We start from the raw sequence: 27747 nt of genomic DNA on the forward strand, positions 1-27747 counted from the left end.
CTAGTAACGATGACGACGCTACTTCGGCATCAACGACTTCACCTCAAAGTAAGAACGAAATTCAATTAAAAAAATTATCGTTGAAAGCAGAGATAATGTCAAATAGTGCGATAAGAAATTGTTGACTGCTGCTTCATTCAAATATCAAAAGCAATTGAACGAACAATGCGAATTCAACGACGAAGCCATTCAAGAAATGGCCGAGAATTTGAATCAGCTGTTGATGTCTCCAAATAAAATTAAGCGCATCGCAACGAAATTTCCTAGACTAACGGCAGTCAAGGTGATTGCGGCACTTGAAAAATTTAGGTTGGAACAGCCGATCGCCAGTGACAAAGTACAGAAAAAGTATTATCAGCGGAAGGATAGCTTCTTGATGACGTCATTAAGTAGTCTAATAGAGTCAACGTTTAAAAACATATTAACGAATAATAATTCTTATTGCCAACTTCTCGTTGCTGTCCGCAGAATAAAGGCACAAATTGCAAATCACGATTTTGTTTTGTGATCAATCTTATTCATTAAAAAAAAATCAATTAAATTAACCGAGCAAAATGATCCTTAGTTAATTGGTAACGATTGGTAAAGTGTTTCTCGATCTCAAAGTGCTTTTCAAGACACATGAGACACAAGAAAATATTTTATCCTCAACAACGAGGTGAAAGACCCGTGATCGTGATCCGTCATATTTTTATTCGGCAATACGATGACCGAGAGGAAAAGTTGCTGAATACTATTTGTCCGCCAAAGATGGAAAAAAGACTTAGCGTCGGCTCAATAAATTATTAGAAGAAAGGTTCGAGATTCTAGTTCAAGGACGGGGATTGGAACAATGCCAGAAATTACGTTTGGATTGATTAAATATTTTGAAAGTAGGCCTAGTAGGCCTACCATCATTCTAAAGACATATGGGTTAGTGGTTACTGCAAGTGCCCCCCCCCCCCCCAACTGTTATTTACCGCCAAAAAGTGAAAATAGTGATAGATTTTAAACGGGCCCTACCTTCAAGTCAGGGAAATACCGCCGTCACCAGCACCTTCAGCAGTCACTTTCAGTTTCCGTTCGCAGGAAAGTTTAATTAGAGATGTCAGGTGGAGAGGAAGGCCATTCTCGTGATAAATTCTCACTAATTCAAAAGTACACAAAGAGTCAGTATAAGGTAGAAGATCGGTGGATGCAACATCAAACGGGGTTCAACTACAAAACGATGAAACAAATTATAAATAAATTTTTCTTTTTTTAAATAAATGTGTAAGGAATCTAAATAGTGGATAAAAGATATTACAGGGTTATTTACATTTTGTTTACAAGGTAATGATGCATAGTAAATTTGACTAAATACGACTAAATAATTGTTGCAAATTTGGCTGATTGTCAAACGATTGTTAAAGAAAGGGGAATCAGCGAGTTCACACAAACTGTAAAATTTTGGTGGTCGTAAAAGAGAATGTTTAAATCACTACTAAAAAAAAAAATATCTTATTAAGGAATCTGAGATCCCTGCTGATGTCTGGTTGACACCAGTCGAGAAGCAAAACTTGTTGTAGTGGTTTGTTGATGGTGTTGTCTGTTGGCTCAGGCATCACATCTGCACGATGAAAGAAGAGGAAAATTCTAAGTAACAATAAAAACAATGTCTAGCTAGAATCAACCATGGACAGACATTGACTAAAGGCATAATCTGAGTGCTAGTCAAACACACAACTAGATTTTTCAAGTTTGATTAAACACAGTTTGCTACTTTTCATCAAAGCTTTTCTTCTAAGATTTCAAATCCTTTTTTTTTTCGCTAAAATAGTTCGATTTTGGTTGCAGAAAAAATTGCAAACAACTTTACCGCTAGACATCTGAAAATGTATCTCCCATCAGACCTGATCCTGTTGATGGTCTTGCTTGGACAATGCTGCCAACCACTCATAGGTAAAAATTGATTTAAAGTTATTTCCTACCTTGCGTGCGCTTGCGTGAAATTCATGTTGACATTCACAGTTAGGGGAGTCGAAGTAAAACAGTTACCTCAACGAGTGCAACTGGGTATCCCACTGGAGATCGTTTGCCGTGCCGAGCAGAGAGCTGGGCCAGCCGTAGTTTTATCTTGGCGATGGATAGCCAACGGTGTAGTCGTCAATCTCGAACCTTATCGCCTTCCAACTGGTAAAATACACAAGGAAAAATAGTTATTTATACTGTTTTTTCTCAGCAAACAACCCTACCCAGGTAAAGACAACTTAAGTAACTTGTCTGATAATAAATGAATATACGGCAGATATTTTCTTTGATCTTTCATCAGAGGTGAGTGGACTGGAGGATTTGATTCAATTTTTGCAAAGTGGCAAGCGGATGGAGAGACCGGAATTAATGCCCAGAGCCATCGGCAACGTCATGGCGGATTGCTGGAAGCACAATGAGGAAGAGAGGACGACATTCGGCCAATTAGAGCAAATTTTTCACAAGGCAGTCGATCCAATCATCCGTCAACGTTTCGCCGGGCCGGCAGTGACGGAAGAAAAGAATAATTACGTGAAAATGAACAAAGAAATCCGTTCAAATAATCCCGAGGCTAAATCCGAATATGAAACGATGACCAGCAATGAAAATCGACAAGTCGTTTCGCTTTCAAACGCTTCCACTTCGTCACAGTGCCCAAATGCCCCCCGCAAATTGTATCCGCAGTTGAGTGTGACGAATTACATCAACGCCAGCACTGAAATCGATACACTTCCACAGCCCCCGTTATCTTTTCAAAAGAGCCTGCCAGACAACTCGTCACAAGATTACCTAGACGTGTTACCTAACTCACAAGTTTGAAAATTTCTTTCGCATCTATTCCCGTCGTTATATTGGTCGTGTTATCACCATTTAAGACTTGGTGGTTTTTAACAGTTAGTTTTCACGAACGAGAAAATGTTTCCCTGTTCGTAATACCGTGAATTAAAATTTTTCGCTAATCTTCAATTTCTTCTGATTACCATGTCGACACAAGAGTTACCGTCAAAACAAATGTGTTCTTCCTCGGATTTATACTGTGCTATCTACATGCAGAAATGCTGAAAAAGAAATTGTGCAAAGCCATAACGTCTGCCCCATTTCCAACTTTTTGTTTTTTCTTTGACTTGAGGAGAGGGAGGACAACAACAAAATGAAAATACATATCAAAGATTAATTTGACCACCTTAAAAAAACCTGGTGCCTGAGACAGTTATCATGAGTTGTTCTATTTGTCTTCTACTCTGACCACATTATCTTATCTTATTTTACGACTTTGTCCAGTAAAAATCCCTTACAAATCATTTTCATTTCGTCAACGTTTAGTTTGTCCATTTGCTTCGTACTAGTTGAACCTTCGTTGGAAGCAAGTCATTCGAGCTAGTCGAACCTTTTTCTGTTGCATTTTTTTTTAACTATTAATAATTAACTAATTACATCACTGGAATTGTTTTATTAATATCATTTCAACCCACTGCCAACTGAGTGAAAACAGAATTCCTGTGCGTGAAAAGCAAACAAGTGGCCGAGAGATGGAGCAAATAAGCGATACGTCAACAGCACTCGTGACTGACGGCGCAAAATCCAGCAGAGATAGCAAGACGCCACCCACAGGCAACAAGAAAGCGCGCGATGGATCCCACGGTTTGAAATTTGAAACTAAATTGTTGACGCTGTTTTGCATTCGGGGTTTATCTGCTGGTTACAAATTTGAACTTGGAAAAGAAAACGAAGATCTAGGCGACAAATTTGACGACTTGATTTTCCGTTATCAAGTCCCAGACGAGACACCAGCAGGGAAACACTGGCGTTATCACTACCTTCAGGCCAAACACAAGGAGAACGAAAATAATATTAAAATCACAGCTAATGATTTACTCGACCCCAAGGGCAATGGCCCGTTTAGTCTCAAGAAATATTTTCTTTCGTATTGCAAGATGAGGGAAAGGGGCGACGATGTTCGCGATTGCATCGTGTGCACCAATTGGGAGGTTAATACTGAGCAATTCAAGAAGATCCAACTGGAAGAGGTGAAAGAACAACATGACATTTTGAAATTTGTTCCCGGGGAAAAAACTGTTCGTAGTTACAAGTTAAAAATTGATCGAAATTTGCGCAGTGAAACGATTAAATTGTTGGAGGTTTCAGATATTGTGGCCATGGGAATGACAGTTGCGTCTCTTGCTGATAAGTTCGAAGTTCAGTTTAGGGATGATAAAGAAATAACTAATTCAAATGAGGATGAAATGTTGACACTCGATTTGTTCACGGAAAAAGTCGTCGATTCCAAAACAAAGAAATTTCGTCCAGATTTCATAAACGACGAGAATCTCTCGGTCGTTGCCAACAAATTTCGTCAAAAGATCATCGAAGTGATCGACGATTTCTATAGCAAATTCCTCTTTGTCGTCAATATGCCAAACGAAACGCAATTCAAGAAAATTATCGAAACTGAAGACGTGAGCAAATATTATCAAAGCGACAAGTGCGAAGATCAAACGTTTCGAATATTTGCCCAAATTGCTGACGCGTTTGAAAAAAAGCCCGCCAACTTTTGGCTGACATCAGAAGTAGCAAAGAACGTTTTATTAAAAAATGTTTCGTTAGAATACCAGAAACAACTAGAAAAAGAGGTGGGATTCAATGAAGATGCGATTAAAGTGATGGAGAAGAAATTAAGGCATTTAATCGATTCTTCCGGAAAGGAAAAAATCCAGCGGATTGCCACACCTTCACCGCAACATACGGCCGTCAAAGTCATTTCGGCTGTTCAGATTTTATTGCGAGAATTGAAACAAGAAGGAAACTACTTGGCGGTCTCAGCAAGTCGTCTACAAGATGAGGAGGAAATTTATAAAAATATTTTAAAGTTGCAAAAATATGTTTACTATTTTGTAGTTGTCGTTTGCGATAGCGAAACATCGATCCAAAATTTAGAAAATTTGATTTCGGATGATCAAGATAAAAATTATGTAATTTTTATTTGTCGTAATGGGCAATTAGCCGGGATAGAAGACGAAATCAACTACGCCGACTTGAGGAAAGATTTCCAAGAAGCTATTTTAAAGAAAACCGTTTGGTTCCAAGGGGAAAAACAAAATGTTGAAAACCTAATTGGTTGCAAACCGGAAGAGGTAATCGATTTTAATTCCATGAAGGAATTGTTATTTGAAAAAAAAGAAATAAAAATTCCTTCCTTTAAAATGTCAAACTTTGGGCAATCACTGTACGTCAAGAGGAGATTGAGATTCCCTTTCAAAAATCAGTTTGAGCTTATTGGAGAATGCAGAATCAGTCCAGATGGCCACATCGAATGGCTCGTCGGAAAGGACAAGCAAAAAGAAGTATGGGAGAAAATCATGAGTGAAATTACTAATCAAGCGTCTTCTACGGGAGAAATTGTCGATGACTTGGCTCATTTGAAAGAGAATGGAAATGAAAAGTCGGTTGTCATCATATCCGGATTAGCTGGAACCGGAAAATCTACTCTCCTCTGTCACTACTATGACGAAATCAAAAAAGCAAAACCGGACCACTGGGTAATCAAAATTAATTTAGTTGACTATGAATCAATTCTGAAACAGGATAATATTTCGCGTTCGAATGCTGTCGATATTTTTATCAATCAGCTCCACGTCGTCGATGACAAAAGTTCATTTTCTCGTTCGTTACTGAGAAACCGGTTGGAAAGTGGGGACCGCATCATTTTCATGTTTGATGGGTTCGATGAAGTCAACGAACTGTGTCAAAAAGGCGCTATTGAATTGATGAAGGCCATCAGCAAAAATAAATCAATTCGACTTTACGTGACAACCCGAACCCACATGTCCGGCGATTTGCAATTCCAGTTTTCCCAATTGGCTTATCATTTGGAAAACTTTACTGAAAAAGACCAGATCGATTATCTGACCTCATATTGGGTAAAAGAACTAAATTTATCTGGAGATGACAATGCGTCCCTTCAACAATTTGCCGAGTTGTTAGTCGAACGGGTGTCGGAAACTCTGAAAGACGAAGAAAGGTCATTTTTCGGAATCCCTTTACAATGCAGAATTCTAGCCGAATGTTTTCAGCCAAATGTGAAAGAAATAATAACACAAAATTTTGTTGAAGATAAAGAAGAACCTCACCAGTGTGTGAAAAATAAAATTTCTGATTTACTTGACGGTCAGAAATTCGATTTGGTAAGTCTCTTCAATCGTTTAATGGAAACGAAACGCAAAGTATTTCGTGAAGAGAAAGCCAATGCTACTAACGCTAATCATATCATGGAAGACGCTTTTAATCATTTATTGATAAAGGAAATTGAGGATCACCTGACAAAATTGGCCATCAAAACAATCGTCACAGATCAGAAGGTGCTGGACGTCTTGTTACCATCTCAGTCATCGCCTAATCGGTCCGACCAAGACATCGCCAATGGGGAAAATACAATCGCTTTAAACAGTCTGAAATTCGGATTGACATTTAAAAGCGGAGATGAATCAACAGTCCAATTCTTGCACAGGACATACGCCGAATATTTATTCGCCAGATACTTGTACGACGGGTTTCTTCTTGATGAGAAACGACACAACAAGTTACTTGAAAGCGAATCAATTCGAAAGTTAATTCTAAACAAAATCCTTGCAGTAAAGCAGTACAATGGCGTACAGATATTTTTTGATTCCATGTTGAAAGAATTAGTTGACAGTGACGAGGAATGGCGCAATAAAATTGACAGACGCGAATTACCAGAAAGGCTGAAAAAATTTACCAAAAATCTTTTTACCCAGTTTCTTCGCCAATCACCACCATTGCATAAATATGGAATAAGTTTAACAGAGAAATCCTATTTTGTGAACTCACTTCATTTTTCACTTGCAAATGGAAATGGGACGATATTCAAATTTTTATGTGATTGTCTCGATGCAACGTTTGATAACCCTCAAGTTCAATGGGCCATGAAGAGTTCTTTCATAAAATCTAACTGTTATTTCCCCTTTACATTTTTTCGCAACAAAGAAAGCAAACTATTTAAACGATTTATCGATTACTTCAACAGCAATGAAGCTGCATCTGCAATTTTCTCAAGATTCGCATGGTATCGTGACTTGCCACCTTGTGGTTTGGATTATATGCAGTGGAATGGTGAAGAACAAACTCAAACTGTGCACCACTTGTTGCAGTTTATGGCACATCAATACGAGGCATTCGACAATTGTTTTTGTACCAACGATGATATTTTCATAGTGCCCATGTTAACCTTTTTTATTTTTAATGAAAATTACGACAGTCATTTAAAAATCTTTTTGAAACTGTTGTCTCGATCGACTTCCTATTCTGAAGATTCCAAATTTGCGGACTTGCTGAAAAAAACCTTCTGCTCTAAAGAACATTTTGTTGGTGGTCGAATCGAAAAAGTTTTAATCATCTTAAGTGATCTTAAAAGACAGAATTTATTGACTCAACTCTATGGCATAGTTCTTGCGATAGAACCAGAAGCCTTTCAGAATATTTATCAGCCTCCTAGTGTACTCATGGAGAAAGAATCCATATCAGCGGACCTCAAAAAGTTGCTTGAACCGGATTCATACCGAATGACTGGCCTTCACCGAGCAGCATTTCATGGTGACACGGAAGTGATCGAGAAAATATTGGAAAAGATTCGAGAAGACCCAGTAAATGAAAGTAAAGTCATGACTCGGGATGACTATGGTTTCACGCCATTTTACGTTGCTGCTGTCCGTGATCAAGAGAAAATCTATAACAACATGTTGGCCTTCTTAAAACAAAATCTTTCTGTTGATGTATTGAACAAACACTTGATGGACACTAAGGGATTCATCCACAATGCGCTGTCGGACGCTATCGAATCGGAAAATGTGCAAATGGTTAAACTGATTTTGAACGCAATTAAACGGGAACTAGGACAACATTATCTAATCAATTTACTTACGAAAAATAGTGCTAAAGGGTCTAATATAAGTTCATTCATTGCCAAATGCAAAACAAAAGAATTATTCAACGCAGTGGCAAAGATCGTCGTGGTTAGAGACGACAACGTGAAGGATTATACAGATTTGTACGACTTGGTCTTTCACGACGTCACAACAAGAAATATTATCCTCACGTTTATCGACACGGAAAATCTTCAAGAATTATTGTTACTAAAAGGCCTCGAAGATTTTATGAAACGTGTTGTGGATACAGGCTTGATATTTCCCCATGCCTTTCGATTGATGTCAAACTACCTACTCCAACATTTAACTGAAGATCAACTCAAACAGTTTGTTCAAACTATTACCTCAAAAAACGACACAAAAAAAGTTAAAAGCAATTTTAAATATATAATCGATTCTGCTAGTTTAGATGACCCAGCAAAGGTGGAATGGCAACGAAGTTCTTTTTCTTCGGAATGGACTAGGGACGAAGTAGTGTTCAAACACGACAAATTTAACGGAACCACCACCATTTACGCGGAACGACTCGTACCGAGACCCAGCTATTGGAAGGGTTTTATCAAATCAGCTCTAACTGCTCATTATGGCAGACGTGGTTGGGTATCTCGTGAAGAAGTTCATTGCATTTTTGACTGTTTGAAACGCGTGGGCGACAACTCTGCGAAACAGCTTTTACTCCACGAAGAAGACAACGGCTTCATCATGATTCCGGCATCACAACAAATCGTCCAACTCATGTTAGCGCATTTGTCACAAGAAAGTCAAGAGGACGTCAAACGACAATGGAAGAATAACGCACCCCCAATGAACCACCACCACCCACCCTCATTTATAGATTCGAAATCCGAAGGGAATCATCTCAAATTCGGACGTTATTACAGTGACATTTTACAGTTTTATTTAAATTATGGCAGCGACCTTCACCTAAGTGATTTCGTAAACTTCGTCACGATGCTACACCAGATTGGCGAAGAACAGTTTACGGTGTGGAATTGCATATTCAAAAATTGCGACAAAGAAGCGAGCGAAATCTTGAAGCTTGTATCAGAGAAAATTGAAATTCTAGGCCGAGATGACGTAAAACAGCTACTGCTTCATGAGATCGACCAAATTCCCTTCATAATCAAAGCTGTTTCGTGGGGAGAAGATGTCGACTTATGGCTTGCAATTCTGCCAGAAGATCTCAGAGAAGAAATTCAACAATTTATCCAGCAAAAGGCACCTGATTTCATTGAAAATGCGCTTCGCGACCTCAAAGCGTTTTTCAAAACATTCAATAATGAGCGACAATTCAACAAATTAAATTCCTTCGCGTTTTTCCTGAATTATCACAGCGATAAAAGTCAACTAGAGAAATTTGTCCAGAATATCACATCAACCGCTGATGACGGAGAAAATACACGAAGCATATGGGCCGAGCTACTAACCAACGAATGCCAAGACCACAAAACCGACGACATTGCAAAAATGGACAAGTTTATGAAATGCCTGTCGGAGAAACTCGGCCCGAATACCGTGAAAGAGTTGGTCCTCCACAGCGATGGTGAAATGCGAGTCATATTTTATCCTGCACTGAGAGGAGAGGAAAAGATGCTGGAGACGATGCTCAAATATTTGTCCGCAAAAGACCGAAAAAAGGTTCAACGTCAAGTCGATGAGTTCTTGGAAGAAAGGTTCAAGATAGAAGAATATAATCAATTTAAATTCAACCTCTTTTAAAACTATTTACGTTACATATTATATATTAAAATGTAATATCCAAAACGGTATCTTCTATTCAAATGACGATGAATACAATTGGACACGTAATGCTCGAAGTTGAAAATTTTCTCTCGTATGTTTCAAATAAAACTAACACACAAATCGCTGATGGGAAAGGAACATGTAGTAATAGTCAGTTTCGGTTTTCGCCTAACCGGTTGATGCAGTTTGCAGTTCAATATGCCTTTCTTATGTTTAAACAGTAGTAAGGAATTCGATAATTTTAAATCAATCCTACCTTGAAACCAGATAAATGCGACCAGCCATCTCCAAGTTCCATTAACAGAGATCAAAAGGTAGGTCCAATTAGAGATGTGGAGGAAAACTGGAGAAAGGACGTCCTCGTGAGCACATTTACACTCGCACGACAAGATCAAACGGAGTTCATCTACATAATAAAAAAGAAAGGAAAAACATTTTTGTAATTATTTAAGGAATATCCACACATAAGAATGACATAACAAAAACAATAGCTGATAGAATAGATAGAAAAAGCTGATAGATAGCTGAATAAATTATTTCCATGTAGCCTACATAAAGTACGACAACCAGCTTAAAGCACAAATGATACTTGTCTCTTTGAAAAATAAAATTAATGGCCCACTTGTTTCCTCTATGAATTTTAATGTACGAGTTTTTATCTTAGAGAGATGTTTTAATTCGCATTTCAGAACATTTTCTCTCTAGTTTTCCATTTCTTTAAAAGAAATCCAGCAAACATAAACGAAGCAATAAATTAAACTGAATACAAAAGTAATATTAAAATAACTTGGTAAATAACATGAGCAGTTTCCATGTTATCACCAAAGTAAATGAAAACTGCAACATTTTATTATCTTCCGTTGCTACGCTCTCCCAATAACATTGCAAGACGAATAAAAAGCGATTGGATTTGTAGCTGACTCATTTGCTGTTGAGCGTAACTAACCAAAAGTTCTCTGTAATTTTGTAAATTTATCGCCGACGCTGAGACAAATTCAATTATCATATTAAAATCTACTTCGTGTTGATACCTGACACAGTGACGCTGTGAGTTAGTGCTTTAATTTAACATTATGGATCCTAGTAAAAAGCCAAAACGCCCTAGCAACGACGACGCTACTTCAGCAACAACGATTTCACCTCAAAGTAAGAACAAAATTCAATTAAAAAAATTGTCGTTGAATGAAGAGATAATATATCAATAGCAATTGAACGAACAGTGCAAATTTAACGATGAAGCCATTCAAGAAATGTCTGAGAAATTGAATAAGCTGTTGACGTCTCCAAACAAAATTGAGCGCATCGCCACGAAATTTCCTAGACTAACGGCAGTCAAGGTGATTGCGGCACTTGAAAAATTCAGGTTGGAACAGCCGATCGCCAGTGACAAAGTACAGAAAAAGTATTATCAGCGGAAGGATAGCTTCTTGATGACGTCATTAAGTAGTCTAATAGAGTCAACGTTAAAAAACATATTAACGAATAATAATTCTTATTGCCATCTTACATCGTTGCTGTCCGCGAATAAAGGCACAAATTGCAAATCAAAATTTCGCAAATCACGATTTTGTTTAGTGATCACTGATCACTCTCATTCACAGAAAAAAATCAATTCAATTTACTGAGCAAAATGATCCTTAGTTAATTGGTAAAGTGTTTCTCAATCTGAATGTGCTTTTCAAGACACAACATATAAGACACAAGAAAACATTTTATCCTCAACAACGAGGTGAAAGACCCGTCATATTTTTATTCGGCAATACGATGACCGAGAGGAAAAATTGCTGAACACTAATTGTCCGCCAAAGATGGAAAAAAGACTTAGCGTCGGCTCAATGAATTATTAGAAGAAACGTTCGAGATTCTAGTTTGAGGACGGGGATTGGATTGCTGGAAGCACAATGAGGAAGAGAGGACGACATTCGGCCAATTAGAGCAAATTTTTCACAAGATAGTCGATCCAATCATCCGTCAACGTTTCGCCGGGCCGGCAGTGACGGAAGAAAAGAACAATTACGTGAAAATGAACAAAGAAATCCGTTTAAATAATCCCGAGGCTAAATCCGAATATGAAACGATGACCAGCAATGAAAATCGACAAGTCGTTTCGCTTTGAAACGCTTCCACTTCGTCACAGTGCCCAAATGCCCCCCGCAAATTGTATCCGCAGTTGAGTGTGACGAATTACATCGACGCCAGCACGGAAATCGACACACTTCCACAGCCCCCGTTATCTTTTCAAAAGAGCCTGGCAGACAACTCGACACAACATTACCTAGACGTGTTACCTGACCCACAAGTTTGAAAATTTCTTTCGCATCCATTCCCGCGGTTATATTGGTCGTGTTATCACCATTTAAGACTTAAGAGAAAATGTTTCCCTGTTCGTAATGCCGTGAATCAAAACTTTTCGCTAATCTTCAATTTCTTCTGATTACCATGGCGACACAAGAGTTACCGTCAAATCAAATGTGTTCTTCCTCGGATTTATACTGTGCTATCTACATGCAGAAATGCTGAAAATGAAATTGTGCAAAGCCATAACGTCTGCCCCATTTCCAACTTTTTGTTTTTTTCTTTGACTTGGGGAGAGAGAGGACAACAACAAAATGAAAATACATATCAAAGATTAATTTGACCACCTTAAAAAAACCTGGTGCCTGAGACAGTTATCATGAGTTGTTCTATTTGTCTTCTACTCGACCACATTATCTTATCTTATTTTACGACGTTTTACGACTTTGTACCGTAAAATCCCTTTCATAAGCACAGGGTTAATCAGCTGTTTTCATGGCGTCAACGTTTAGTTTGTCCATTTACTGCGTGCTAGTCAAACATTCGTTGGAAGCAAGTCATTCGAGCTAGTCGAATCTCTTTCTGTCGTATTTTAAAAGGACTACAAGTCATATTCTGCTATCTTCATGCATGGCTGCTGAAAATGAAATTGTGCAAATCAGCATTATGCCTGTCCCACATGCAACTTTTTGCTTCTTCTTTAACTTTTTTTTTTGTAATGAGTGGGGGGGGGGATGCAAGTACACTCAAAGATAAATTTGACCACCTTAAACTAAAATTGAAAATCTGGTGCCTCAGACAGTTATCACGAGTTGTTGTTATACTAATGTTATAATTTGACCTCGTTGTTTTATCTTATCTTATTTTATACGACCGTGTCGTCTAACATCCTTTTCAATATGAAGTTAAGTTAGCTGTTTTTCTTGTTTCAAGTTTAGTTTGTCCGTTTACTGCGCACCAGTCGTACTTACTGGTGGAACATTTGTCTTTAGTCGAACCTAAGAATCATTGAGCTGGCCGAAAGATTTAAAATCATTCAAACACGGGTGAACAAGTACATAGTTGCAAAAGAAAATATTGCAAAAGGTTGACACAACTTCTGGCGTCTTGCATCTGGAATATCTAATGGAAGCATCCATCTTTCTCCTGGAGAGAAGTTTCTGCTTCGCTACAATTTGAAACAACGCTACAAATACGGAAGTGACGTGAGAAAAAAAAAGTGAAGTTGCCAAATTCCTCGTTTGATGTGCTCGTTCAAGCAAACGGCTGCGTTCAACTTTTAGTACCGCGGTACAATAATTGCAAAGTTAGCACTAGATGTCGTTCGGTTGCCTTTTTTTCGTGAAAAATACAGCGGGACTTGGCCTTCGGCTGCTCTACCAGCAGGAGAATAAAAACAAACTTGACAGTTGTAGTAAGACTTGGAAAGTCGTGGTTTAAAATCAGATTTTTAATATAATTCTACATACATGCGAAACATTAATTGTGAACAGAAATTCAGTTGAGAATACACGACGGATTATTTCTTCATCAAGGTTAGAACAAAATAATGCCTTTAATTTTTATTTAAGCCTATACACCTTAACAGTAACCTTGTCCAAGATTAATTTCTCGATTTGACAAACATTCAAAGTAAATTCCAATGGCCTTGGACAGATTTCCTAAGTGTTTTGGCTTTAATTTTTCCACCCTAACCATATCGTTTTTACCCCCTCTCACCGTACAAGATGCGATGAGACTATAAATATACCTTATGAAGTAGAAGTAAATTCAGTTGTCTGTTTTTTCGAGTCACGTTCAGTTGGTCCTTTTAACGTTTCCCAAGACAGACAGGGAAAACAGTTATTTGTATGTACACATTTACCGGTATTTAATAAGACAGCAGCTAGATTTCGTGCTGACCCATTCATCTGCTTCAATATTCAGTGAACTGTCAACTGCTGAGGGAGTAGCGGATCCTGCCCAACAAACCACACGGCGGGAAAAAAGGTAAAACAAACATTTCAATGGCATCGGAATTTACGCGTGGTGACGAACCAGCGCCTGTTGCTGAAAATGAAACTGTGCAATCTAGTATCGCGTCAACAGCCAACATCAAGGAGAATAAGAAGAAAAAGTTGCTCGATGGTTCCCACGGTCATAGGTTTGAATCGAAATTATTATCGCTTTTTTGTATCCGCGGACTGGGTGCCGGTTACAAGTTTGAACTGAGCAAAGAAAAGGAGGAAGAAGGCGGGAAACTGGAAGATTTGATTTTTCGGTATGAAGTACCTGATGAGACATTAGAAGGCAAACACTGGCGATATCGATACCTGCAGGCCAAGCACAAAGAGAACGGAAAGGAGAAAATCGCGGCAGATCACCTACTCGATTATAAACCCAAAGGAGATTTCAGTTTACCGAAATATTTCCATTCCTTTTACAAGATAAGGGCAAGGGGTGACGACATTCACGATTGCATAATCTGCACTAATATCGGATTCAACTTGGACAGTCTAACGGAGGAAAAAGTAGAGCTGGTGTCCATTAATGATCAGCCGGAAGATATTTTAGAGTTCGTTGCACAAGAGAAAACAGCTCGTTACAAACTCAAAATTAACAATGACGATTGGCACAGAAGGTTAAAGGAGGAATGGTCCCCCGTCCAACTGCTGGCAGAAGAACTAAAAGATTGCGCCACGAAAAATAAAACGACAGACCTCCGCACTGGGATGCTCAACAACTACCACGTCGCTTTAGTCGATGAACACGTCATCGATTGTACCACAAAGAAATTCCACCAGGATTTCGTGAGTGATGCCGCGAGTCTTTCAGAAGGTGCTAAAGAATTGCGTCAGATGGTCTGCGAATTGGGCGAAAACGACGAATGGAAAAACTGGAAATTTAAATTGAGCAACACATTTGGGAAAAGCCAATCGGCTATCAAGAATCCACTAACACGAAAAATCACAGAGGAAGACGTCGACGATTTCTTTGATAAGTTGGTCTTTGTCGTCGATATGCCGCACGAAAAGAAATTCGAGGAAATTATGGAAACAAGAGACATGAGCAAATTTTATCAACCAGACAAGTGCAAAGCTCAGACTATTCGGATACTACACGAAGTGCCAGCAGAATTTTCAAATCAAGAACAAAACTTTTGGCTAAAAGCGGAAATTGCCAAAAATATTTTGTTGGCTGATGTCACAAAAATGTCATTAGAATATCAAAGTCAATTGGAAAAAAAGATAAAATTCAACGACAGCGCAATTCAAATGATGGCCGCTCAGTTGAAGCAGTTGCTGGAGTTTGACGGAAGGAAAAAAGTCGAGTGGATTTCCACACCTTCACCGCAACACACGGCCGTCAAAGTAATTTCGGCGGTTCAGATTTTAATGCGAGAATTGAATCAGGAGGGAAACTACTTGGTGGCATCTTCTGGTCGTCTACAAAATGAGGAGGAAAAGTGGAAAAATATTTTGAAATTGCAAAAAGGATTTCATCATTTGTTTGTCGTCGTCTGTGATGATGAAGCATCGAAACAAAATTACGAAAATTTTATTTCAGATGATGATGCGTACGAAAAAAATATTATCATTATTATTGGTCTTGGAAAATCATCAGCCAGGATGGATGATGAAATCAAGTACACAGATTTGAGTCAAGATTTCCAAGAAGCTATTTTGTCGAAAACCATTTGCTTTCAAGGGGAAAATCTAACTGTAGGAAACTTGATTGGTCACAAACCGGAAGAAATAATGGATTTCAGTTCAATAAAGGAATTGTTATTTGAAGAAAAAGAAATCAAAATCCCGTCATTCAACGCTTCAACCTTTGAGCAATCGCTGTACGTCAAGAGGACATTGCGATTTCCGTTTCAAAATCAGTTTGAACTTGGCGGGGAATGCAGAATCAGTTCAGATGGCCACATCGAATGGCTCGTCGAAAAGGAAAAACGAAAAGAAATATGGAAGAAAATCATGAATGGTGTAACTAATCAAGCGTCTTCTGCGGGAGTAACTGTCGATGATTTGGCTCATTTAAAAGAGAATGGAAATGAAAAGTCGGTTGTCATTATATCCGGATTAGCCGGAACTGGAAAATCTACCCTCCTCTGTCACTACTATGAAGAAATAAAAAAGGTCAAACCGGACCACTGGGTAATCAGAATTAATTTAGTGGATCACTACGAAGCAATTTCGAAACTGGATAATATTTCGCGTTCGAATGCTGTCAATATTTTTGTTAATCAGCTCCAAGTCGTCGACGAAAAAAGTTCATTTTCTCGTTCGTTACTGAGAAACCGGTTGGAAAGGGGGGAACGTATCATTTTCATGTTTGATGGGTTCGATGAAGTCAACGACCTGTGCCAAAATAACACAATTCAATTGATGGAGGCCATCAGCAAAAATAAATCAATTCGACTTTACGTGACAACGCGACCCCACATGCTCGAAGATTTGCAATTCTATTTATCCCAGCTGGCATATCATTTGGAAAACTTTACTGAAAAAGACCAAATCGATTATCTTACCTCATATTGGGTAAAAGATGTAAATCCATTTGGAGATAACGATAAGTCCCTACAACAATTTGCCAAATTTTTAGTCGAACGGGTGTCGGAAACTCTGAAAGACGAAGAAAAGTTCTTTGTCGGAATCCCGTTGCAATGCAGAATTCTAGCCGAATGCTTTCAGTCAAATGTTAAAGAATTAATAACACCAAATTTTGCAGAAGATAAAGAAGAGCCTCGCCAGTCGGAATGTGTGAGAAACAAAATTTCTGATTTAATCGAAGATCAGAAATTCGATTTAGTAAGTCTCTTCAATCGTTTAATGGAAACGAAACGTAAAGTATTTCGTGAAGAGAAAGCCAATGCTACTAAAACTAATCAGATCATTCTAGACGCCATTAATCGTTTGATACAAGATATTGAGGATCACCTGACAAAATTGGCCATCAGAACAATCGTCACAGATCAGAAGATGCTGGACGTCTTGTTGCCACCTCAGCCATCGCCTAATCGGTCCGACGATGACATCGCTAATGGGGAAAACACAGTTGCTTTAAACGGTCTGAAATTCGGATTGACATTTAAAAGCGGACATGAATCAACAATTCAATTTTTGCACAGGACATACGCCGAGTATTTATTCGCCAGATACTTGTACGGTGGGTTTCTTCTTGATGAGAAACGACACAACAAGTTACTTGAAAGCGAATCAATTCAAAAGTTAATTCTAAACAAAATCCTTGCAGTAAAGCAGTACAATGGCGTACAGATATTTTTTGATTCCATGTTGAAAGAATTAGTAGACAGTGACGAGGGATGGCGCAATAGAATCGACAGTCGCGATTTACCAGAAAGGCTAAACAAATTTACCAAAAATCTTTTTACCCAGTTTCTTCGCCAATCACCACTATTGCTGATACCTGGAAAATTTGTTACAGTGAGATCCTATTTTGTAAACGCGCTTTATTTTTCACTTGCAAATGGAAATGGGACGATATTCGAATTTTTAAATGATTGTCTCGACGCAACGTTTGATAACCATCAAGTTCAATGGGCCATGAAGAGTTCTTTCACGCAAGATTACTGTTATTTCTCCTTTACATTTTTTCGCAATAAAGAAAGCAAACTATTTAAACGATTTATCGATATCTTCGACAGTAATGAAGCTGCATGTGCCATCTTCTCAAAATTCGCTTCGCATCTTGCATTGCCACCTTGTGGTTTGGAATATTCTCAGTGGAATGGGAATATTCCATTCAATGGAAAACAAAAAACTGTGCACCACTTGTTGCAGTTTATGACAAATCAATACGAGGCATTTGACCATTGTTTTGGTACCAACAATGAGATTTTCATAGCGCCCATGTTAACCTTTTTTATTTTTAATGAAAATTACGACAGTCATTTAAAAATCTTTTTGGAACTGTTGTCTCGATCGACTTCCTATTCTGAAGATTCCAAATTTGCGGACTTGCTGAAAAAAACCTTCTGCTCTAAAGACCATTTTGTTCGTGGTCGAATAGAAAAAGTTTTAATCATCTTAAGTGATCTTAAAAGACGGAATTTATTGACTCAACTCTATGGCATAGTTCTTGCGATAGAACCAGAAGCCTTCGAGAATATCTATCAGCCTCCTCTTTTACTAAATGAGAAAGATGCGATATCAGAGGACCTAAATAAGTTGCTTGAACCGGATTCATACCGAATGACTGGCCTTCACCGAGCAGCATTTCATGGTGACACTGAATGGATCGAGAAAATATTGGAAAAGATTCGAGAAAATTTGGACCCAGTAAATGAAAGTAAAGTCATGATTCGGGATGACTATGGTTTCACGCCATTTTACGTTGCTGCTGTCCGGGATCAAGAGAAAATCTATAACAACATGTTGGCCTTCTTAAAAAAAAATCTTTCTGTTGATGCATTGAAAAAACACTTGATGGACACTAAGGGATTCATCCACAATGCGCTGTCGGACGCCATCGAATCGGAAAAAGTGCAAATGGTTCAACTGATTTTGAACGCAATTAAACGGGAACTAGGACAAAATTATCTAATCAATTTACTTACGACAAATAGTACTAAAGGGTCTAATATTTCCTCAAGTTCATTCTTTATCAAATGCAAAACAAAAGAATTATTCAACGCAGTGGCAAAGGTAGTCGTGGTTAGAGACGACAGTGTGAAGGATTACAGAGATTTGTACGACTTGGTCTTTCACGACAATTCAACAAGAAATACCCTCAAGTTTATCGACGTAGAAAATCTTCAAGGATTGTTGTCACTAAAAGGCGTCGAATATTTTACGAAACATGTTCTAGATAGCAATAATTCGGTTAACTTTGCCTTTCCATTAATGTCACACCACCTTCTACAACATTTTAACGAAGATCAAATCAAGCAGTTTGTTCAAACTATTACTTTAAAAAACAACAAGAAAAAAATTAGAAGCAGTACGGTCACTATCCCTCACGTAGCTGACACAGAACAGGCGAAATCAATCGCCTTAAGTTTCTTCCCGGAGTGGACTAAAGACGACTTGGTATTTGACGACCAGGGTAACGGAACCACCAACATTTACGCGGAACGACAAGTACCGAGACGCAGTTACTGGAGGGATTTAATCAATTCAGCGCTAACTGCTCATTATGACGATCGTGGTTTTGTATCTCGAGAAGATGTCCATTGCATTTTTGACTGTTTGAAACGCGTGGGCGACAACTCTGCGAAACAACTTTTACTCCACGAAGAAGACAATGGCTTCATCATGATTCCAGCATCACAACAAATCGTCCAACTCATGTTAACGCATTTGTCACAAGAAAGCCAACAGGAAGTCAAACGACAATGGAAGAATAACGCACCCCCCATGAACACATTAATAGATTCGAATTCCAAAGGGAATAATCTCAAATTCGGACGTTATTGTAGCGAAATTTTACTGTTTTATTTAAATTATGGCAGTGACGTTCACCTAAGTGATTTCGTAAACCTCGTCACGATGCTACACCAGATTGGCGAAGAACAGTTTACGGTATGGAGTTGCATATTCAAAAATTGCGACAAAGAAGCGAGCGAAATCTTGAAGCTTGTCTCAGAGAAAATTGAAATTCTAGGCCGAGATGACGTAAAACAGCTACTGCTTCATGAGATCGACCAAATTCCCTTCATAATCAAAGCTGTTTCGTGGGGGGAAGATGTTGATGCCCGACTCGAAATTTTGCCAAAAGAAATCAAAGAAGAAATTCAACCACTAATTAAACAAAAGGCACCCGAGTTCATCAAAAATTCGCTTTGCGACCTCAAAGCGTTTTTCAAAACATTCAATAAGCAACATTACAAAAAATTAAATTCCTTCACGTTTTTCCTGAATTATCTCAGCGATAAAACTCAACTAGAGCAATTTGTCCAGAATATCACATCAACCGCTGATGACGGAGAAAATACACGCAGCATATGGGCCGAGCTACTAACCAACGAATGCCAAGACCACAAAACCGACGACATTGCAAAAATGGACAAGTTTATGAAATGCCTGTTGGAGAAACTTGGCCCGAATGCCGTGAAAGAGCTGGTGCTCCACAGCGATGGTGAAATGCGAGTCATATTTTACCCTGCACTGAGAGGAGAAGAAAAAATGTTGGAGACGATGCTCAACTATATGTCCACCAAAGATCGTAAAAAGGTTCAACGTCAAGTCGATGAATTCTTGGACGAAACGTTCAAAATCGATGAATATAATTAATATTACCCTTTCTTTTAAAACTGTTTACATCACACATTATATATTAAAATGTAATACCCAAAACGGTATCTCCTATTCAAATGACGATCAATACAATTGGACACGTAATGCTCGAAGTTTAAAATTTTCTCTCGTAAGTTTCAAATAAAACTAACACACAAATCGCTGGGAAAGGAACATGTAGAAATAGTCAGTTTCGGTTTTCGCCTAACCGGTTGATGCAGTTTGCAGTTCAATATGTCTTTCTTATGTTTAAACAGTAGTAAGGAATGATAATTTTAAATCAGTCCTACCTTGAAACCTGAGAAATACTGCCAGCCATCGCCAAGTTCCATTCACAGAGATCAAAGGTAGGTCCAATTAGAGATGTGGAGGAAAACTGGAGAAAGGACGTCCTCGTGAGCAGCACATTTGCACTCGCACGAAATGATCAAACGGAGTTCATCTACATAATAAAAAAGAAAGGAAAAACATTTTTGTAATTATTTAAGGAATATTCACACATAAGAATGACATAACAAAAACAATAGCTGATAGAATAGATAGAAAAAGCTGATGGATAGCTGAATAAATCATTTCCATGTAGCCAACATAAATATGACAACCAGCTTAACGCACAAATGACATTTATCTTTTTGAAAAATAAAAGTAATGGCTCACTTTTTTCCTCTATGAATTCAATTATAAAAGTTTGTATCCTTGAAATGGCTTAATTCTAATTAAAGAACATTTCCTCTCTAGTTTTTCATTTCTTTAAAAGAAATCCAGCAAACATAAACGAAACAATTAATTAAACTGAATACAAAAGTAATATTTAAAAATAACTCGGTTACGACATGAGCAGTTTCCATGTTGTCATCACCAAAGTAAATGAAAAATGATGTAACATTTTATTATCTTCCGTTGCTACGCTCTTCCGATAACATTGCCAGACGAATAAAAAGCGATTGGAGCTGACTGATTGCAGTTGAGCGTAACTACCCAAAAGTTCTCTGTAATTTTGTAAATGTATCGCCGTTTTACTGAAACATAGTCAATAATCCAATTAAAAGTTACTTCGTTAACGAAGTCACAGGACACTGTGACGCTGTGAGTTAGTGCTTTAATTTAACATTATGGAACCTAGTAAAACGCCAAAACGCCCTAGCAACGATGACGCTACTTCAGCAACAACGATTTCACCTCAAAGTAAGAACAAAATTCAATTAAAAAAATTGTCGTTGAAAGAAGAGATAATATCAAAGTGCGATAAGAAATTTTTGATTGCTGCTTCGTTCGAATATCAAAAGCAATTGAACGAACAGTGCGAATTCAACGACGAAGCCATTCAGGAAATGGAAGAGAATTTAAATCAGCTGTTGACGTCTCCAAACAAAATTGAGCGCATCGCCACGAAATTTCCGAAACAAACGGCAGTCAAGGTGATTGCGGCACTTGAAAAATTTAGGTTGGAACAGCCGATCGCCAGTGACAAAGTAAAGAAAAAGTATTATCAGCGGAAGGATAGCTTCTTGATGACGTCATTAAGTAGTCTAATAGAGTCAACGTTTAAAAACATATTAACGAATAATAATTCTTATTGCCATCTTACATCGTTGCTGTCCGCGAATAAAGGCACAAATTGCAAATCACGATTTTGTTTTGTGATCACTCTCATTCACAAAAAAAATCAATTAAATTAACTGAGCAAAATGATCCTTAGTTAATTGGTAAAGTGTTTCTCGATCTTAAAGTGCTTTTCAAATTTCAAGACACAACACATAAGACACAAGAAAACATTGTATCCTCAACAACGAGGTGAAAGACCCGTCATATTTTTATTCGGCAATACGATGACCGAGAGGAAAAATTGCTGAACACTATTTGTCCGCCAAAGATGGAAAAAGACTTAGCGTCGGCTCAATGAATTATTAGAAGAAACGTTCGAAATTACGTTTGGATTGATTAAATATTTTGAAAGTAGGCCTAGTACCATCATTCTAAAGACATATTGGTTACTGCAAGTGCCCCCCCCCCCAACTGTTATTTACTGCCAAAAAGTGAAAATAGTGATAGATTTTAAACGGGCCCTACCTTCAAGTCAGGGAAATACCAGCGTCACCAGCACCTTCAGCAGTCACTTTCAGTTTCCGTTCACAGGAAAGTTTAATTAGAGATGTCAGGTGGAGAGGAAGGCCATTCTCGTGATAAATTCTCACTAATTCAAAAGTACACAAAGAGTCAGTAAAAGGTAGAAGATCGGTGGATGCAACATCAAACGGGGTTCAACTACAAAACGATGAAACAAATTATAAATAAGTTTTTCTTATTTAAAATAAATGTGTAAGGAATCTAAATAGTGGATAAAAGATATTACAGGGTTATTTACATTTTGTTTACGAGGTAATGATGCATAGTAAATTTGACTCAATAGTTGCTGTACAGAACACAGTGGTTATTAATATTTCATTTAAGCCAGAAAGATGGATACACCTGCATCATAAATTTGACTGATTGTCAAACGATTTCTTTAAAGAAAGGTGAATCAGCAACTCACAAACACTGTAAAATTTTGGTGGAAATACAAGAGAATGTTTATATCATACTAAAAATAAATACCTTATTAAGGAATCTGAGATCCCTGCTGATGTCTGGTTGACACCAGTCGAGAAGCAAAACTTGTTGTAGTGGTTGGTTGATGGTGTTGGCTCAGGCATCACATCTGCAGCACTATGAAAGAAGAGGAAAATTCTAAGTAACAATAAAAACAATGTCTAGCTAAAATCAAGCATGGACAAACATTGACTAGAGGCATAATCTGAGTGCTATTCAAACACACAACTAGATTAGTGTGTAGAGAAAAAAATAAGACTTATGAAGATTTTTGGTTATTTCCTTTATTATATCTATATTTCCTTAGGCGAAAAATTGATGGGCGTCTCTTCAATGCGGCCTGACGTCTGATGCGGCGCAACTCTCACCATTTATTCTTCAACTTTCTCTACTGGACTGATCTGGACAGTTTGATCGTTGAAAATAAAAAACAAATAAAATCAAACGGAAATTTAACAAGGAACATAAAAATCAGATTGTTTTCAACGTCAGGTGAATAATTACTATGTTTTAAAGAACAATCAGAATGAGGAACAGGTGAAATTCGTGAAACAGGTGAAATTCGTGAAACAGGTGGTATTCATTAAAAAGTAAGCCGGGCCAAGAGGGGAAAAATAAAAACCCGAGGTGAAATCGAGATTCGTGTGGAATTCACAGACAAGTCGGGAGTCGAGTTTGACACTGTTGGCCAATCACTGTCGGCTCAACCCCGCATGTCAGCATCACCGACCCGTCCTTCTTCTTTCCCTGTCGGTGTTTGATGAACATGTTGCTCGATCACCGCCTGTTCCCGAACCCAGAAGACGACTTCAACTTTGCCAGATCAGTCCAGTTGAGAAAATTGTAGCAGAAATGGTGAGAGTTGCGGTGCACCAGACATCAGGCCGCGTTGATGGGACACCAATCTATTTTTCGCCTAAGGAAATTCAACGCAATCGTCTTTTTAGTTTGTTCTCTACACGCACTAGCGAAACCATCTCCGTATCTATATTCAATCTATATTCGATCCGTATCTCCTATTCAAATGACAATACAATTGGACACGTAATGCTCGAATTTTAAAATTTTCTCTCGTACGTTTAAAATAAAAATACTAACACACAAATCGCTGGTATGGAACTTGTAAAAATGGTCAGTTTCGGTTTTTGCCTAACCGGTTGATGCAGATTGTAGTTCAATATCTCTTCTTATGTTTAAACAGTAAGGTAAGGAATGATAATTTTAAATCAATCCTACCTTGAAACCAGAGAAATACGGCCAACCATCTCCAAGTTCCATTCACAGAGATCGAAGGTAGGTCCAATTAGAGATGTGGAGAAAAACTGGAGAATGGACGTCCTCGTGAGCACATTTACAATCGCACGAAATGATCAAACCATCAAACGGACCTACATAATAAAAAGAAAGAAAAAACATTTTTGTAACTATTCAAGGAATGTTCATATAAGATTGACATAACAAAAACCAATTGAAAATAAGGACAGGTAAAAACGTGCATTTTTAATGGACTGACTACATAGAGAACGTCTTAACAAAAAATAACTGTAGAAATTAACGCACATGCATAATTGAACACACTCTGGTCCTCTATAGCAAACTAGTTCGTTATTTTTTCAATTTAACGAAAAAATTGTCAGTAAAATAAAAACAGCCAGAGAGCTATCGACGACGTGACGGACTCGTGTTTCACACCAGACTGAGTTTTCTTTTCAGTTTTCACCGGCACGAGGTGCCATATTTCCCGGCTGAATTTTTGGCGGTAATGCGTAGGAGAAGGAAGGGTTTACAAGTCGGCCATTTTGAATTGCTCTCCCCCCCCCCCCGGCTCCGCCCCCCATTTAGAAAAGAAAAGTCGGCCATTTTGGATTTTTATTTCCTCTCCCACCCCCCAACTCTCACCTACACTCCAATTGTTAAATCAACTATAGTTAATCAACTTGTAAACGATTGAAACCGATTGAAACTAGATATCCGCGTTTTGGCATACGTAACCGAGTGTTGCGAATAAAGGTGCAACATCTTGTGGCCTTTGAAACGTTCCCAAATTATAATCAAACAAAATAAAAACAACAACCAAAACTGGAAAAACCGCCTCCAAAAAATCGATCAAGAACAACTTTCCAAATTTACTGATTGGAATTTCCTTTTGAGTCAGTCCAACTTGCTCATTTATGTCTTTCATTTGCCGCTCAGTTCAAACTGTAATTTTACATTCGTTAAGATTATTTTATGCAGCGGTTACTGATGTATAAAATTCACCGTAAAAATATGAAGGAAGATGAGAGTAATGTTGCTCTTCGTTATTCACGGAAACGTTTTAGTAGTTTATCAGAGTGCAAAGTGCATAATTAGCCCGCTATCGCATTATTAATTTCCATATCATTCCATTCCATAGCACTTTCCCTCGAGCTGGGTGTGGCTGATGGCCTTCATACCATTTTTCGGTTTGGAAATTTAATTCCTTGAGAATCGTTTTGTGTATTTTTCCCAAGCATGTCGTTTTTTTCCGTACCTCAAGTTGACTTTAATTTCAAAAAGTCTACACTGTCAGCTCTACTTTTTGTTTGAAAAAAAGTCGCAAATTTTATTTTCCAAAGTAATAATCTGCGCTCTTCGAATCAAGTGTTAACTTTATGCATTCACCGTGAGACGAGTGTATGCGCAACTCCGTCAAATAAAAGAGCCATAATGAATAATACTATAACAAGTTGTAGATTTCCAGGAAGTCGATTTTCGGTTCCTTGGGGGAATCGACGATCTCTCGAAAGATATTAATGACACCCCCACGTCGGTATTGTTTTCCCATTTTTCTCTCGAATTATATTGCCCTTCGCGGTACTCGGAAATTTCTTGCCAAATAAAGTTTAATCGGTTGTCCAACTTCAGCGAGTTAACAGTTGACCGTTTATCGTGCTCCAGTCAAGACCACGATTGTACACGGAGTTGCAACTGCTGCTAATTTAAACAAATAAAGTTGTGTCATATTCATCAGGATAATAACGAGCAGCTCTAGTTACGCTTAGTTGGTCTTCGACACACTCCAAAGTGATGGAAAATGGTAAGAAAAACATTGAACAAATTCCACCTTTTATACTTGAAATCAGTATCGAAGCAAACTTTTCTTATTTTAATTAGTCAGCAGAGCTTTTTGGTGATATAATTTTAATTGATAAATGCTGTGTTCTATTATGCTTTGATTGGTATCTATTCAGAGATTATAATTTTCGCACGGAAGTTGACATGTTTGTCCGGCGGAGGGCTCCTGGATCCCCACGTCGAGTGCGGATTAAACTACAAATATTTCCCGATGGACAATGTCTTGAAGTTCAACCTGGTGGAGGATCTCATTCTCTGGCGTCAAGGATATAGTTCCCATTTGGTATAAACATGAGCAACAAATATATAATTCTGTTGATATAGTGATATATTTTTTAATAATAATAATTGACTATATTTTCTAATTAGGAAGATGTCTTAATTCGTGCTTTGAAGCCGGAGGATATGGAAAAGGTTGACGTCATGATTATCGCCATTTTGGGCTGTTTGTTTTCTCAGAACGCAACAGTGATTCTCCAACACTTTCAGAATTTTGAAGAAACATTTGAAAAGTCCTCCGTCATATCGACAATTCTGAGTAATTCTATTTAATATACTAATATTCGATTGATTTAAAAAACAAAATTTTTTCAATCAACAGGAACTGCAGCGAGAAAACACGGGCCCTATCTGGACGTCGTTTCGTGCACGTCAATTATGAAAAATTGGTTTTATGCCAATAATAAGTTCGGTTACATTTAAAATGTCGTGCTCATCATGCGTTGTTAGGAAACAAGATTATTATCATTTTGCTATTATTACACAGAAATGCCTATGTTGAAACAATTTGTTATTTGCGAATTTTTCGCGTAATATTCTGCCACCAATTTTCAACAGTTGTAAGTTAGCTAATGCACAAGCCAGCCTCCCTCCAAGAACGCTTGAAATATGGTTTTTAAATTTGGTAATCGCCATGCGTGCATAATAAATCATTTCCCATTTAAATTTTGATTGTTTTTCGTTCATCCGACCTTGGCTTAAATCGATTCAGCGAACTAGGACCATTAGTTAATGTTACCTCATCTGAGAAATGTACACATGACCTAGTCCGACGAGGGCTTCATCCATCACAGTTATTCCGTAACGACCAGTAATTCTGATATCCTGGAAAACAATGGCTCATCCAGTCACTAGTATAATGGGCCATTAAAGATCCTGCGAGGTTTTCTGTTTTTAAATAAAAGATACCGTCCTTTAGTACATTCATTGATGCCAACTGTGTTAGTTGTCGTTTTGTTATCTTCTATACCGTCAGCGATTTTTTAAAATTAAGTGAATGATGAGGGAGATGATGAGTTTGTCAGGCGGACGCTGTTTAGATCCGCACATGGACAACGGATTCAATTTAAAATATTTCCCGATCGACACCGAGTACAAGTCGCTCATGGTTGAGGACGTGATTCTCTGGAATCACGGATTCGGCTCACGTCTGGTAAGTTTTTAAAACAAAAACTAATTAATTGAAATGAGATGTTTGGAATTTATGTGGACGACGGAAATTGTTTGTTTTGTGCGCAGGAACAAAGTTTATTAGCGGCCTTGAAGCCGGAAGAAGTGGCCGATATAGAAATGATGATCGTTGCCATCATGAATTGTTTATTCGTCAGAAATCAAGCCATGGTCGAACACTTTCGGATGTTTGAACAGACTTTTGAAAAGTCTTCCATTATTTCCGTGATCCTAAGTATAATTTAGCAATTTTTTTAAATATTAAGGCCTTGAATCACAATATTTTGGTTTTCTTATCAAATTATTAGAAACTATAGCTAAACATCACGGTCCCTATCTGGACATTTTTTACTGCACGGCAGTCATGAAGAAATGGTTTTACCCCGACGCACCTAACCCGCCACTGA

General features: G+C 38.0%; 2 protein-coding genes and 2 long non-coding RNA genes across 6 annotated transcripts in view; 3 read left to right on the top strand and 1 right to left on the bottom strand.

Annotated features, from left to right (window-relative positions):
* Nucleotides 1-1767: 1767 nt before the first annotated feature.
* Nucleotides 1768-2401, top strand: LOC124338433. Its single transcript, XR_006917832.1, has 3 exons — nucleotides 1768-1920; nucleotides 1990-2217; nucleotides 2291-2401. It is a non-coding gene; the product is annotated as an uncharacterized LOC124338433 (long non-coding RNA).
* Nucleotides 2402-11313: 8912 nt separating this feature from the next.
* On the top strand, nucleotides 11314-27048 carry LOC124338189. Of its 3 annotated transcripts, none has more exons than XR_006917690.1 (4): nucleotides 11314-13501; nucleotides 26008-26174; nucleotides 26261-26429; nucleotides 26493-27048. XR_006917690.1 is itself a non-coding variant. In XM_046792264.1 (2 exons), the coding sequence occupies exon 2, from the start codon at nucleotides 13973-13975 to the stop codon at nucleotides 20201-20203; it is 6231 nt and encodes a 2076-aa protein (XP_046648220.1). In that variant the 5' UTR covers nucleotides 11314-13501; nucleotides 13893-13972; the 3' UTR covers nucleotides 20204-21907. The 3 variants fall into 3 exon arrangements, 1 of the variants encoding a protein (XP_046648220.1); XR_006917691.1 differs by lacking the exon at nucleotides 11314-13501 and adding an exon at nucleotides 25062-25853 and having other exon boundaries at nucleotides 26265-26429; XM_046792264.1 differs by lacking the exons at nucleotides 26008-26174; nucleotides 26261-26429; nucleotides 26493-27048 and adding an exon at nucleotides 13893-21907.
* On the bottom strand, nucleotides 20404-22466 carry LOC124338432. Its single transcript, XR_006917831.1, has 2 exons — nucleotides 22277-22466; nucleotides 20404-20648 (listed from the first exon to the last, which is right to left on the bottom strand). It is a non-coding gene; the product is annotated as an uncharacterized LOC124338432 (long non-coding RNA).
* Nucleotides 27049-27137: 89 nt separating the features above from the next.
* Nucleotides 27138-27747, top strand: part of LOC124337761 — a 920-nt gene continuing 310 nt past the window's right edge. The window contains exons 1-3 of the mRNA XM_046791786.1: nucleotides 27138-27323; nucleotides 27410-27575; nucleotides 27649-27739. Coding sequence (XP_046647742.1) covers nucleotides 27168-27323; nucleotides 27410-27575; nucleotides 27649-27739 — 413 coding nt within the window. The 5' untranslated portion in view covers nucleotides 27138-27167. The remainder of the gene's footprint in view (nucleotides 27324-27409; nucleotides 27576-27648; nucleotides 27740-27747) is intronic.

This window comes from Daphnia pulicaria, chromosome 4, assembly GCF_021234035.1.
Source record: "Daphnia pulicaria isolate SC F1-1A chromosome 4, SC_F0-13Bv2, whole genome shotgun sequence".
Classification (NCBI taxonomy): domain Eukaryota; kingdom Metazoa; phylum Arthropoda; class Branchiopoda; order Diplostraca; family Daphniidae; genus Daphnia; species Daphnia pulicaria.